At 38.4% G+C, this 15,294-nt stretch overlaps 1 protein-coding gene across 4 annotated transcripts in view; it reads left to right on the top strand.

Annotated features, from left to right (window-relative positions):
- Positions 1-15,294, top strand: part of CRTAC1 (cartilage acidic protein 1) — a 1,047,407-nt gene that overhangs the window by 925,139 nt on the left and 106,974 nt on the right. For all 4 annotated transcript variants that reach the window (XM_053692551.1, XM_053692550.1, XM_053692553.1 and 1 more), the window contains exon 9: positions 2,103-2,185. In XM_053692551.1, the coding sequence (XP_053548526.1) occupies positions 2,103-2,185 (83 nt within the window). The remainder of the gene's footprint in view (positions 1-2,102; positions 2,186-15,294) is intronic.

The raw sequence follows: 15,294 nt of genomic DNA, 5'->3' as shown, positions 1-15,294 counted from the left end.
TGGGTTGTCCTTGTTTCCACATAGGAGGTATGGCTTTTTGGCGCAAGTCTATCATGACGACCCCTTCTGATCAGATTTCTCCAGATAATAGATGGGTATCCCAGGGTCCCACTGGTTTCTGCCAATTCTGAGTTGATGGCGCTGCTGGACATCTTCGGATTACAAAGGAAGGAAAGTATGGTGTTTGCACTGTTTCCTTGACCGACCACGGCATCTACCGTCCTCAACGTTGCCCGTTTCTGTGTGCTTCTGAAACTTGGACAGCACATCTGGAAACCACTGTCTGCCTTGAAATTTCTGCCCGGGAGAGATTTTGCTGATGCAGTATAACTACCTTGTGTCTTGTTGCTGTGCTCAGTATTGCCATGGTGTATGACTTTTGACATTAGCAACCTCACTTTGTTAGCAGAGTTTGGCTCTTCCTAACCCAGTTTTATTCCTCCTACAAAGCTGTTTCTGTTTCAGTTAATGATTGTATTTCAACCTATATATTATATTGCTGATCATTAGCACCTGTTTGTTATAATTGTTTAATCATGCCACCTGACTATGGGCCAGATGAAAAATTAGACGCTATTTAGTGCTTTCACTCACGCGCAAACACACCAGAAGTAAAGAATAATGCCTACGGTTTAGCGCTTGTATTACAAGTTGAAAGTAAAATGTTTGCGCATGAGTGAAAGCCAATGCGCACTAACTTCAAGACTTTGTATATTGCGACCACACTAACTTCTTCTCCCCATAGACTTAAATGGAGAGCTCAAACTGAAAAAAGAACAAACAGTTATTGCTCGTGTACTAACCCGACAGGAGTTAAGCCTATAGCGCTAACCTGACGGTAGTTATATATATTTTACATTCCAATGTTCTTCACATAGAAAATGTTCTATTTATTTTTATATATATATATATATATATATATATATATATATATATATATATATATATATAATGTATTAAAATATTTATACCTATATATATATAGGTATAGATATATATTGTACAAAAAATACATTACATATATAATGTATTTTTGTAAAATATATTTCTATATGAATATATATATATATATATACTGTATATATACATACGCTGTCGGTATTTAACATTACACAAGCATTTCTAATTAAATGCTTGTGCAATGCCGCCCCCTGCAGATTTGCGGCCAATTGGCCGCTAGCAGGGGGTGTCAATCATCCTGACTGGGGTCTGCCGCCTCAGAGGTGGCAGATGAGTTAAGGAGCAGCGGTCTTAAGAAGGCTCGCGCGGAAACAGCTGCATCCACAGCTTAGTAATTCGGCCCCATTGTGCGGTCGCGTTTACTTTCAACTTGTAACATGAGCGCAAGTTAGTGCTCCACTTGTAATAAAGCCATATATACCTACAAAATCGTGGACTTTGTACAATTGTACCTAGAAGAATTAATGCTGTTTTGAAGGCAAAGATTTTTCTTTTGTTCACATTTTGTTAACTGATAAAAATAAACTGTTAACATCTCTATTTTTTAAAGCATTTTAACTTTTCACAGTACTGTGTGCGAGTGTGTGTGTGTATATATATAAATAAATAAATAAATAAAATTGCAATATTTTAGAATAGAATGAATGTGCAGTAGACGAACTTGTGATGCTTACATGAAAATACCCGTTACCATGTTGCTATGATCAGTAATTGTCAGCTGTGTGATACAGAATTTCATTGCGAGAAAGAATAATGTGTTTCTCTATCTTCATTTCACACAGGCACATTAAAGAATGTAATACTGCTCATAAGATAGTAATGCTTTGCACATAATGACTGCTGTAATTGCCTGTTTTCAATCACTCTGCCGCAGCTGTAGCTCTATCATCTTCTTAGAAATACAGCTGATCATAAAACTGTCAAATAATAATATAAAATACACACAAATTAACATTTTTTAAATGGCTTTAATGTTTGAGCTCTGACTTGTATTGCCCAATGCTGCAACCTCACAATTAACAATAGAGAGACATACATAGTAATGCATTGACATACAAACTGAGTAAGTTGCATGACATATGTTATACAGACATGATTTTCAGCATTATACTAGGATATGAGCCTGTCTTGTTTTCCCAAAGGGTTGGTCGCAGGGAACATGCTGACCCGTTCATGGAGGAACTTAATCCTGGAGATGCCTCGGAGCCTGAAGGTCGCGGAACCGGTTAGTATTGCACTTGTATTTCTTGATAGGGCTACAGTTAGTTTTTGGGAACTAGACTATAGCCAGTGGTAGTGAACCTTTTTAAAAGTTTGTGCCCAAATCTATGATCATTTTTAAATTTAAAGGTTCATTAAATGTTAGTTAAATGTTTCTCAAAATCCATGATACATGTCAATGATTGAAGATTATTTTCTAAAATATAGCATGGATTCCTAAACATTTTTTTTATTATTATGAAATTAAGAAATATGGTGATTGTATAAATGCAGATTGCCAACAAATTTGTTTTCAAGTGCCACCTTGGGGATTTGTTCCATAAATGTTATAAACCCTCAACCGAGTCAGCCAGTCACATGATGTAACCCGCTATTTTTCAATCCTAATCCTAATGCATGTTACAGATCATAGTTTAAGCATTCCCCTTCTCAGGTAAAAGAAAGAGGAGACAATAACTTTATAGTATGTAATGATAAGTAAAGAAAAAATAAGTAAATGAATAGTGGTAAAAACAAAATTTATCCTTACCTGATAAATTTCTTTCTTTCCGGATATGGAGAATCCATGACGTCATTCAATTACTAGTGGGAATATCACTCTTGGCCAGCAGGAGGAGACAAAGAGCACCACAGCAAAGCTGTTAAGTTTCACTCCCCTACCCATAATCCCCAGTCATTCGACCAAAAGGAAATGGAAAAAGAATAACACAAAGGTGTAGAGGTGCCTGAGATTTAGTCAAAATAACTGTCTTAATAAAGGGTGGGGTCATGTACTCTCCATATCCGGAAAGAAAGAAATTTATCAGGTAAGCATTCATTTTGATTTCTTTCCTAAGATATAGAGAGTCCACAACGTCATTCAATTACTAGTGGGAACCAATACCCCAAGCTAGAGGACACAGAATGAACAGGGAGGGAGAACAAGACAGGCAGACCTAAACAGAAGGCACCACCGCTTGAAAAATCTTTCTCCCAAAAGAGGCCTCAGCCGAGGCAAAAGTATAACATTTGGAAAATTTGGAAAAGGTATGCAGAGAGGACCAAGTTGCAGTCTTGCAAAGCTGTTCCACAGAAGCTTCATCTTTGAAAGCCCAAGAAGAGGAGACAGCCCTAGTGGAATGAGCTGTAATTCTCTCAGGAGGCTGCTGTCCAGCAGTCTCATAAGGAAAATGAATCATGCTTCTCAACCAGAGGGAAAAGAGAAGTAGAAGTAGCCTTCTGACCCTTAAGCTTTCCTGAGAAACAAACAAACAGAGCAGAAGACTGGAGAAAATCCTTAGTCGCCTGTATGTAGAATTTTAGAGCACGCACAACATCCAAATTGTGCAACAGACGTTCTTTATGAGAAGAAGGATTGGGACAGAGAGAAGAAACAACAATTCCCTGATTAATATTTCTATCCGAAAACCACTTTAGGAAGAAACCCCAATTTAGTACGAAGAACCGCCTTATCCGCATGAAAGATAAGGTAAGGCGAATCACACTGCAAAGCCGAGAGTTCCGAAACTCTCCAAGCAGAAGAGATAGCAATAAGAAACAAAACCTTCCAAGATAGCAACTTTAATATCTATGGAATGCATTGGCTCAAACGGAGCCTGCTGCAAAACTTTAAGAACAAGATTAAGGCTCCAAGGAGGAGCAACAGGTTTAAACACATACCTGATTCTGACCAGGGCCTGACAAAAAGATTGAACATCTGGCACATCCGCCAGACGCTTATGTAACAAAATAGATAATGCAGAAATCTGACCTTTCAGAGAACTGACTGACAACCCTTTCTCGAGACCTTCCTGGAGAAAGACAAAATTCTAGGAATCCTGACCCTACTCCAAGAGTAGCCCTTAGATTCCCGCCAATAAAGGTATTTACGCCATAGCTTATGGTAAATTTTTCGAGTAACAGGCTTGCAAGCCTGGGTCATGGGTTAAATGACCGACTTAGAAAATCCATGCTTAGACAGAACTAAGCGTTCAATCTCCATGCAGTCAGCTTCAGAGAAACGAGATTTGGATTGAGGAATGGACCCTGAGTTAGGTTCTTTCTCAGAGGAAACCTCCAAGGCAGCTGAGAAGACATCTTCACTACCAGATCTGCATACCAGATCCTGCTAGACCATGCTGGAGCTATTAGAATAACTGATGCTCTCTCTTGTTTGATACGAGCAATAACTCGTGGAAGGAGCACAAACGAAGGAAACGGGTATGCTAGACCAAAATCCCAAGAAACCGCCAGGGCATCTATCAGAGTGGCCTGAGGATCTCTTGACCTTGAACTGTACCTTGGAAGCTTGGCGTTCTGCCGAGACGCCATTAGATCCAACTTCAGCACCCGCCATTTGAGGGTTAACTTGGAGAACACCTCCGGATGAAGAGCCCACTCCCCATGATGAAATGTCTATCTGCTCAGGAAATCCTCTTCCCAATTGTCCACTCCAGAAATGTGGGTGACAGATAACAATTGTTAGCTTCCGCCCACTGAATAATGCATGCCACCTCCTTCATGGCTAAGGAACTCTGAGTTTCTCCCTGGTGGTTGATGTAAACCACTGAGGTGATGTTGTCTGACTGAAACCTTATAAGCCGGGCTAAGGACAATTGAGGCCAAGCCATCAGAGCATTGTAAATCGCTCTCAACTCCAAGATGTTTATAGGGAGAGCTAGTCCATAGTCCCTGCACCTTTAATGAGTCCCAGACTGCTCCCCAGTCTAGCAGGCTGGCATCCGTGGTGACAATAACCCAGGAAGGTCTCCAGGAGCATGTGCTCTGAGACAGATGGTCCTGAGAAAGCCACCATGGGAGAGAGTCTCTTATCGACTGGTCTAGATCTATCCTTTGAGACAGATCCAAATGGTCTCCGTTCCATTGTCTGAGCATGCATGATTGCAGAGCTCTCAAATGTAATTGAGCAAAGGGAATGATGTCCATGGAAGTGACCATCAGACCAATTACCTCCATACATTAAGCCACTGATGGCCAATCAGTAGACTGAGAAGAGAGGCAAAAGGAGAGATTTTTGGATTTTCTGAACTCCATCAGAAAATTTTTCATAGATAGGGAATCTATTATGGTCCCTAAGAAAACCACCCTTGTAGCTGGAACAAGGGAACTCTTTTCCAGATTCACTTTCCAACCATGGAAACGTAGAAAAGACAACAACATCTCTGTATGAGAGTTTGCTTGTTGAAAAGAAGGCGTCTGAACCAATATGTCGTCCAGGTATGGTGCCACTGCAATTTCCTGAGACCTGATCACTGCCAAGAGAGCCCCCAGAACCTTTGAGAAAATTCTGGGAGCTGTGGCAAGGCCAAACGGAAGAGCCACAAACTGAAAGTGTTTGTCTAGAAAGGCGAATCTCAGGAATTTGTGATGATCCCTGGGGATGGGAACATGAAGATACGCGTCCTTCAGGTCTATAGTCATCATGAACTGACTCTCTTGGACCAAAAGAAAGAATGCAACAAATGGTTTCCATTTTGAAAGATGGTACCCTGAGAAACTTGTAGAGGCACTTTAGGTCTAAAAGGGGTCAAAAAGTTCCCTCTTTTTTGGGAACCACAAACACATTTGAATAGAATTCTAGACCCTGTGAGGTGGAATCTGTTCCTGGGAGGGAAAGTTTTGAATTGTACTTTGCAACCCTAAGATACTATGTCCACAGCCCAAGGTTCTGGGACATCTCATCTCCACACTTGACAAAACAGGGAAAATCTGCCCCTCGAACTCAGACTGGGGGCCAATCCTTCATGCTGACTTAGACTTAGCTGAGGGTTTCTTTGATTGCTTCCGCTTATTCCAAGACTGATTGGGCTTCCAAGAAGACTTGGACTGCTCCTGCTTGGAAGAGGGAGAGGAAGACTTTTGAAGTTACGAAAGGAATGAAAATTACTTTGACGTCCTTTGAGTCTGTTCTTGTCTTGCTGTAGAAAAGACCCTTTTCCACCCGTATTATCAGAAATTATTTCTGCCAGACTAGGTCCGAACAAGGTCTTCCCCTTGTAATGAAACGCCAGAAGCTTGGACTTAGAGGTAACATCAGCTGACCAAGATTTTAGCCACAATGCCCTGCGGGCTAGGTCAGTGAAGCCAGACATCTTGGCTCCCAGTCTAATACCTTGCATGTTAGCATCAGAAAAAAAAAGGAATTGGCTAGTTTGAGAGCCTCAATCCTATCTTGTATCTCCTCCAACGGAGTCTCTACTAAAATTGATTCAGACAAGGCATTGCACCAATACGATGCCGCACTTGCTACTGTGGCAATACAAACTGCAGGTTGCCATTGAAGACCTTGATGAACATGCATCTTCTTCAAATAAGCTTCCAGCTTTTTGTCCAAGGGATCCTTAAAGGAGCAGCTATCCTCTGGGATCTTAGTTCTCTTAGCCAAAGTAGAAATAGCCCCTTCTACTTTAGGCACCATATGCCAAGAATCTTTAATGGAGTCAGCAACAGGAAACATCTTTTTAAATACGGGAGACGGGGAGAAAGGAATCCCTGGCTTCTCCCATTCCTGTGAAATAATCTCTGTGACACGGTCTGGCACAGGAAAAACTTCCACAGAGGAAGGAAAATCATAGTATTTATTAAGTTTACTAGACTTCTTAAGGTTGACAACGACAGAAATATCAAAGTCATCAAAAGTAGCCAATACCTCCTTTAACAGTACACGAAGGTGTTCAAGCTTAAGGGGCCTATTTATCAAAGGGTCAATTATGTTGCATTTACGAAGGTCAATACACTCGCTAGACATCGCTGATGCGGACCTGAATACGATCTCCCTATTTATAAAAAAAAAGCCGTTAAAAACATGCGCGTCAAGTACGATACGAAGAGCATCGGACTGGTGTTAACAGTCATCGATGTCGTGGTTATTCGGGTTTTTCACAACTTTATTCATACAATTCCATTACTGTCCATGAACAAGCCCATTTCTCTGATGCTAATCTTTTATTTTTCATCTGTTAATGTCCAAGAAATAGATTAATTTGTAACTGAACAAACAATATCTCATTGAAAGTTATTTTTATATTGATTTGTTATACGATACTTTCACAGAAATGAATGTGTATTTGTATTTCTAGGAGTCAAATTTTCTATTTATGTTTTAAATTATTATTAATGCTAGAAATTGTACATATATCCTTGCACATACTTGTGTATATATATATATATATATATATATATATATATGTGTGTGTGTGTGTTATGTCAGAAATCTTTTGCAAACATATTTACATGTCCCTAAGTTCTAAACAATGTTGTCTGTCATATCTCTGTGTTTATTTATACCACTATATGTATATATTGTAAATGTATTATTATTCTGAGCAGGAATAATTGCGAATATAACATGTAATCAGAGTTTCATATGTATTTATTTGCAATCAATGGATATTTTAAAGGGATAGGAAAGTAAAAATGTAACTTGTATGATTCAGATAGAGCATGTAATTTTAAAACACTTTCAAATTCACTTCTATTTTTAAATGTGCTTTGTTCTCTTGGTATCCCTTGTTGGAAAATAATACGCACATAACCTACACTAGTGGGAGCTAGCTGCTAATTGGGGCCTTCACACATTTGTCTCTTGTGATTGGCTAAATAGATGTGTTCAGCTAGCTGCCAGTAGTGAAATGCTGTTCCTTCAGCAAAGGATAACAAGAGAATGAAGCAAATTTGATAATAGAAGGAAATTGGAAAGTTGTTTAAAATTGTATGTTCTATCCAAATCATGAAAGAATATTTTGGGGTTTCCTGTCCCTTAAATAGCTGGGCCAGTTCTCTCTCTGCACCTGTCTAACCCTTCCTGATTGCAATCTATTTTTAAAATCCACCCCTACACAGGTGTTATAATATGGGCTGGCATATAAAATGGCATTTCTTACTAAAAAAGAAATTCAAGAGAAAGAAGAAATACACTGAAAATAGCATGCCAGTAAAGAGGTGATTTTAATTTCTGCTGTATCTGAATCATGACAGTTTAAAGTTAGGTGGGCTATCCCTTTGAGCTATCATCTTTAGATTATATTGAATCAAACATCAATTCGAGTTTTAAAATCCTCTTCTAAAATATTACACTGTGTGTCCTAATGTCAGCATCAATGTTTATCTTTAAAGGGACACTGAACCCAAATTTTTTTCTTTTGTGATTCAGATAGAGCATGCAATTTTAAGCAACTTTCTAATTTACTCCTATTATTGTTTTTCTTCGTTCTCTTGCTATCTTTATTTGAAAAAGAAGGCATCTAAGCTTTTTTTGGGGGTTCAGAAGTCTGGATAGCACTTTTTTATTGGTGGATGAAATTATCCACCAATCAGCAAGGAAAACCCAGGTTATTCACCAAAAATGGGCCGGCATCTAAACTTAGATTCTTGCATTTCAAATAAAGATACCAAGAGAATGAATACAATTTGATAATAGGAGTATATTAGAAAGTTGCTTAAAATGTCATTGTCTATCTGAATCAAGAAAGAAAAAAATTGGGTTCAGTGTCCCTTTAATACTAAATTCACATATGCATACTTTCAAAGTATAATACACAATGTAACAAATGGCACTTACACGTTCTGATGAGTAATCAATGACACAAGTATCGAGCAATTTGATTCGTTATTGATAGTTTAGAATGTTTATTTGAATCAGATTGGCTGAAGTCATAAATAGTGATTATGCATATTCCAATCAAAAGTGAGGGAAAAATTCACTAGTGTGTGGGGTATTTAGGAGTTTGCGCCATAATTGGTGCGAAAAGTGTTGCGTCAAATATGGAACGAAGTGGAGAGTGTGACTTGTATTACATGGCTTAAACATGGTGCACATAGATTTTTCCAACAAATAAAAAGGAAGTTGGCTGTATTATGTTGTGTATTTATTTCATTTGAATCTCTATATCAGTGCAACAAGTTTGGGGCAAAACTTTGCACCAAATATGTAGAAATAATATTGTCCCCTTGCTTTGTAATGAGAGACAAAGTTGTAGCATAATCCATAAGTAGTAATGTATTTTTCATTTTTATCCCTATATCTACTAGTGCACCAAATGTGGAGCAATAATATTGTTTGATTTAGAAAGGGTATACAATTTTAATAAAATTTCTAATTTACTTTTATTATGTAATATACTTCATTCTCTTGCAGTATCGAACAAAAGCTTTCTGTGTTTTCAGACTCCCATTGACTTCTATGGCATCTGCGACCTCAAGGGTGGTGGATTGAAAACTAGGTACGCTGCGTCGGAAAAGACTCGAGCGTAAATGCAGAATTTTTGATAACTTTGTGAAAGCTTCAAATAGTGTCGATTAGGAGGGTGAATGAACACAATTTTGCTCAAATTACACGGGTTTTCAACTCGCATCGATCTGCGTCGGATTGAGATTGCGGGATTTTATTTTATGTCACAAATTTCAACATTTGCCAATCTTGTGGCTTTGATCACTACGGCGGATCAATCTCGCGACAATTACGACGTGGAATTCCAGCGTATTTTCAGTTGACGCTTTGATAAATAGGCCCCTGAATCTGAGTTTACTTCTTCAGTATCAGATGAAGGAATAATACTGTCTGAATCTAAGATTTTACCCTCAGAGGCTACCGGCGTATCCTCCTCATCAGACTTATGAGGGAGGGCAACCTGCACATCAGTAGGTGGAACAGAAACCATACTATCTGAATGTCTAATTTTCCTCTTGCATTTTCCCAGCATAGGAAAAGCAGATAATGCCGCAGATACCACAGCAAAATCTGCATGCAGATAAACTCCTCCAGGAGGCTGAGAGGAACTGCAGGGCACTGTATGTGACGCCATAGAGGCTTGGGACGTTTGACTAGAAAGCTGTGGCATTGCCTGAACAGCATGATCCTGAGAGACATTGGGCTCAGAGGACAACAATTTATCTTTAAATTGAAGTATTCTAGCTAAGCATGCAGCACAGAATTGCATAGGCAAAACAATCTTGGTCCATGTCCATAATACTTAATAAAAAATTCCCCAAATTGTGATTTTTTTTTAAATACACTGTCACTGTTGCAATCAGCCAATAGAATGCAAGCTCAATCCTATTGGCTGATTGGATCAGCCAATAGGATTGAAGTTCAATCCTATTGGATGATTGCATCAGCCAATAGGATTTTTTCAACCTTAATTCCGATTGGCTGATAGAATTCTTGGATGACGTCACTTAAAGGAACCTTCATTCGTCGAGTAGTCGTCGGAAGAAGAGGATGCTCCGCGTCGGATGTCTTGAAGATGGACCCGTTCCGCGCCGGATGGATGAAGATAGAAGATGCCGTCTGGATGAAGATTTCTGCCCGCCTGGAGGACCACGTCTCCCAGCTTGAATGAAAACCTCTCCCGGCTTCGTTGAGGACTTCTTGCCGCTTCACTGAGGACTTCTCCCGGCTTCGTTGAGGATGAATGTCGGCTCTTCAAAACTGTAAGTGGATCTTCAGGGATTAGTGTTAGGTTTTTTTAAGGGATTTATTGGCTGGGTTTTATTTTTAGGTTAGGGCTTTGGGCTGCAATAGAGAGAAATGCCCTTTTAAGGGCAATGCCCATCGAAATGCCCTTTTCAGGGCAATGGGGAGCTTAGGTTTTATTAGTTAGGATTTTATTTGGGGGGTTGGTTGTGTGGGTGGTGGGTCTTACTGTTGGGGGGTAGTTTGTATTTTTTTACAGGTAAAAGAACTGATTTCTTTGGGGCAATGCCCTGCAAAAGACCCTTTTAAGGGCTAAACCGCTGCACTCCCATCTGGCAAACACTAGTTAAATATTATTAACCCCTAATCTGCTGTCCCTAACATCGCCGCCACCTACCTACATTTATTAACCCCTAATCTGCCGCCCCCAACGTCGCCGCCACTATACTATATTTATTAACCCCTAAACCTAAGTCTAACCCTAACACCCCCTAAATTAAATATAATTCAAATAAATATAAATAAAATCTACTATTAATAACTAAATAATTCCTATTTAAAACTAAATACTTACCTATAAAATAAACCCTAAGATAGCTACAATATAACTAATAGTTATATTGTAGCTAGCTTAGGGTTTATTTTTATTTTACAGGCAACTTTGTATTTATTTTAACTAGGTAGAATAGTTATTAAATAGTTATTAACTATTTAATAACTACCTAGCTAAAATAAATACAAATTTACCTGTAAAATAAAACCTAACCTAAGTTACAATTACACCTAACACTACACTATAATTAAATTAATTCCCTAAATTAAAATAAATTAATTACAATTAAATAAAATTAAAAAAATTAACTAAAGTACAAAAAAAAACAAACACTAAATTACAGAAAATAATAAAATAATTACAAGAATTTTAACTAATTACACCTACTCTAATTCCCCTAATAAAATAAAAAAGCCCCCCAAAATAATAAAAAGCCCTACCCTACACTAAATTACACATAGCCCTTGAAAGGGCTTTTTGCAGGGCATTGCCCCAAAGTAATCAGCTCTTTTACCTGTAAAAAAATACAATACCCCCCCAACAGTAAAACCCACCACCCACACACCCAACCCTATTCTAAAACCCACCCAATCCCCCCTTAATAAAACCTAACACTACCCCCTTGAATTTCACCCTACCTTGAGACGTCTTCACCCAACCGGGCAGAAGTGGTCCTTCAGACGGTCCAAAGTCTTCATCCTATCCGGGCAGAAGAGGTCCTCCAGATGGGCAGAACAACGCGGAGCATCCTTCCAGGCCGACGACTACCCGACGAATGAATATTCCTTTAAATGATGTAATCCAAGATGGCGTCCCTTGAATTTTGATTGACTGATAGAATTCAGCCAATTGGAATTAAGGTAGGAAAAATCCTATTGGCTGATGCAATCAGCCAATAGTATTGAGCTTGCATTCTATTGGCTGTTCCAATCAACCAAAATAATGTGAGCTCAATCCTATTGGCTGATTGGATCAGCCAATAGGATTGAACTTCAATCCTATTGGCTGATTGCATCAGCCAATAGGATTTTTCCTACCTGAATTCCGATTGGGTGAATTCTATCAGCCAATCAAAATTCAAGGGATGCCATCTTGGATGACATCATTTAAAGGAATATTCATTCGTTGGGTAGTCGTCGGCTGGCTTGAAAATGGACCTGCTCCGCTCTGGATGGATGAAGATAGAAGATGCCGCCTGGATGAAGACTTCTGGCCATCTGGAGGACATCTTCTGCCCGGATAGGATGAAGACTTCGGAAAGTCTGGAGGACCACTTTTGCCCAGTTGGGTGAAGACGTCTCAAGGTAGGGTGATCTTCAGGGGGGTAGTGTTTGGTTTTATTAAGGGGGGATTGGGTGGGTTTTAGAGTAGGGTTGGGTGTGTGGGTGGTGGGTTTTACTGTTGGGGGGGTATTGTATTTTTTTTTTACAGGTAAAAGAGCTGATTACTTTGGGGCAATGCCCCGCAAAAAGCCCTTTTAAGGGCTATTTGTAATTTAGTATAGGGTAGGGATTTGTATTATTTTGGGGGGCTTTTTTATTTTATTAGGGGGATTAGATTAGGTGTAATTAGTTTAAACTTCTTGTAATGATTTTATTATTTTGTGTAATTTAGTGTTTGGTTTTTTTGTACTTTAGTTAATTTTATTTAATTGTATTTAATTGTAATTAATTTATTTTAATTTAGGGAATTAATTTAATTATAGTGTAGAGTTAGGTTTTATTGTAACTTAGGTTAGGTTTTATTTTACAGGTACTTTTGTATTGATTTTAACTAGTTAGTAAATAGTTAATAACTATTTAAGTATTGTATCTAGTTAAAATAAATACAAACTTGCCTGTAAAATAAAAATAAATCCTAAAATAGCTACAATGTAACTATTAGTTATATTGTAGCTAGCTTCGGGTTTATTTTATAATTAAGTATTTATTCTTAAATAGGAATAATTTATTTAATGCTAGGAATATTTATTAAGATTAATTTAAATTATATGTAAATTAGGGGGGGGTTAGGGTTAGAATAGTGCCGAGCATACCAGCTAGCTTTTTGATAACTAGCAAAAGTAGTCAGATTGTGCCGAACTTGCGTTCGGAACATCTGTTGTGACGTAAGAATCGATCTGTGTCGGACTGAGACCGGTGGATCGTATGTTACGTCACAAAATTCTACTTTTGCCGGTCTGTAGGGCTTGATAACTACGGCGAATCAGGCTAGCCACAAATACGCTGCGGGATTCCAGCGTATTTGCAGTTGACAGCTTGATAAATAGAGGCCAATGTAACTATTAGTTCTATTGTAGCTAGCTTAGGGTTTATTTTAAAGGTAAGTATTTAGTTTTAAATAGGAATTATTTAGTTATTAATAGTAGATTTTATTTATATTTATTTGAATTATATTTAATTTAGGGGGTGTTAGGGTTAGACTTAGGTTTAGGGGTTAATAAATATAGTATAGTGGCGGCGACGTTGGGGGCGGCAGATTAGGGGTTAATAAATGTAGGTAGGTGGCGGCGATGTTAGGGACAGCAGATTAGGGGTTAATAATATTTAACTAGTGTTTGCCAGACGGGAGTGCAGCGGTTTAGGGGTTAATATGTTTATTATAGTGGTAGCGATGTCCGGAGTGGCAGATTAGGGGTTAATAAGTATAATAAAGGTGTCGGTGATGTCGGGGGCGGCAGATTAGTGGTTAATAAGTGTAAGATTAGGGGTGTTTAGACTCGGGGTTCATGTTAGGGTGTTAGGTGTAAACATAAAATGTGTTTCCCCATAGGAATCAATGGGGCTGCGTTACTGAGCTTTACGCTGTTTTATTGCAGGTGTTAGTTTTTTTTTTTAGCCGGCTCTCCCAATTGATGTCTATGGGGAAATCGTGCACGAGCACGTACAACCAGTCCACCGCTGACTTAAGCAGTGCTCACCGCTGACTTAAGCAGTGCTGGTATTGGAGTGCAGTATGGAGCTCAATTTTGCTCTGCGCTCCCTTCTTGTCTTTTAACGCCGGGTTTATAAAAACCTGTAATTCCAGCGCTGTAGGTAAGTGAGCGGTGACAATAACGTGCAAGTTAGCACCGCACCCCTCTTACCGCAAAACTCGTAATCTGTCCGATTATTTCCCCTTTAAATACTGCACTTGATTCACCCGTTCCTTTTTCAGATGTAAGCAACCATATCCAGTGTGACTATCTTTATCTCATGGGGATTTTAGCTATTACATTGATATACTAGCCCATTCAAAAAGATTAAAAAGCTTTATATACATGCCCATTATTTCTCTCATATTGAACAGTGAACAAGAGGTAGCTGGAAGGTTTTTTTGCTTCATCGCCACTAGAAAAATGATCTTATGTAGCTTTAGATTAACATTTTAAGTATATTTCGGTATGCATATATATTTGTTATTTTGGTAATTGTATTTTGATAGTTATATTGTCTCAATATTTGTTTTGCCAAAGTATAGGTTACAACTGCAGACACATACACACAAATAAACATATGCATACACAAACACTAATATTCACACTAGTATACATACTCACACTGATACATAAACACACAAATACACAAATAAACACATGCATACACATACACACATACTCACACTAGTATACATGCGCACACATACACACACAAATACACAAATAAACATGCATACACACATACTCACACTAGTATACATGCACACACACACTGATACATACACACACAAATACACAAATAAACACATGCATACACATACTCACACTAGTATACATGCACACACACACACTGATACATACACAAGCATGCACATACACTTAAACACACACACAATCATACTAGTATACATACATACAAACAAAAACACAAACGAATACACGCATACACAATCACACACACATACTCACACTAGTATATACACACTGATACATACACACATAAATACACAAATAAACATATGCATACACACACTCATACTCACACTAGTATACACACACAAACACACACTGATACATACACACAACTACACAAACACATGCATACACATACACACACACACTCATACTCACACTACTATACACGCACACACACACAGTAATAAACACATGCATACACATACACACACATTCATACTCACACTAGTATACATACACAAACACACACTGATA

This window comes from Bombina bombina, chromosome 9 (assembly GCF_027579735.1).
Source record: "Bombina bombina isolate aBomBom1 chromosome 9, aBomBom1.pri, whole genome shotgun sequence".
Taxonomy (NCBI): domain Eukaryota; kingdom Metazoa; phylum Chordata; class Amphibia; order Anura; family Bombinatoridae; genus Bombina; species Bombina bombina.
The sequence above is the reverse complement of the archived record's forward strand: the minus strand, read 5'-3'. Positions and strand labels throughout refer to the sequence as shown.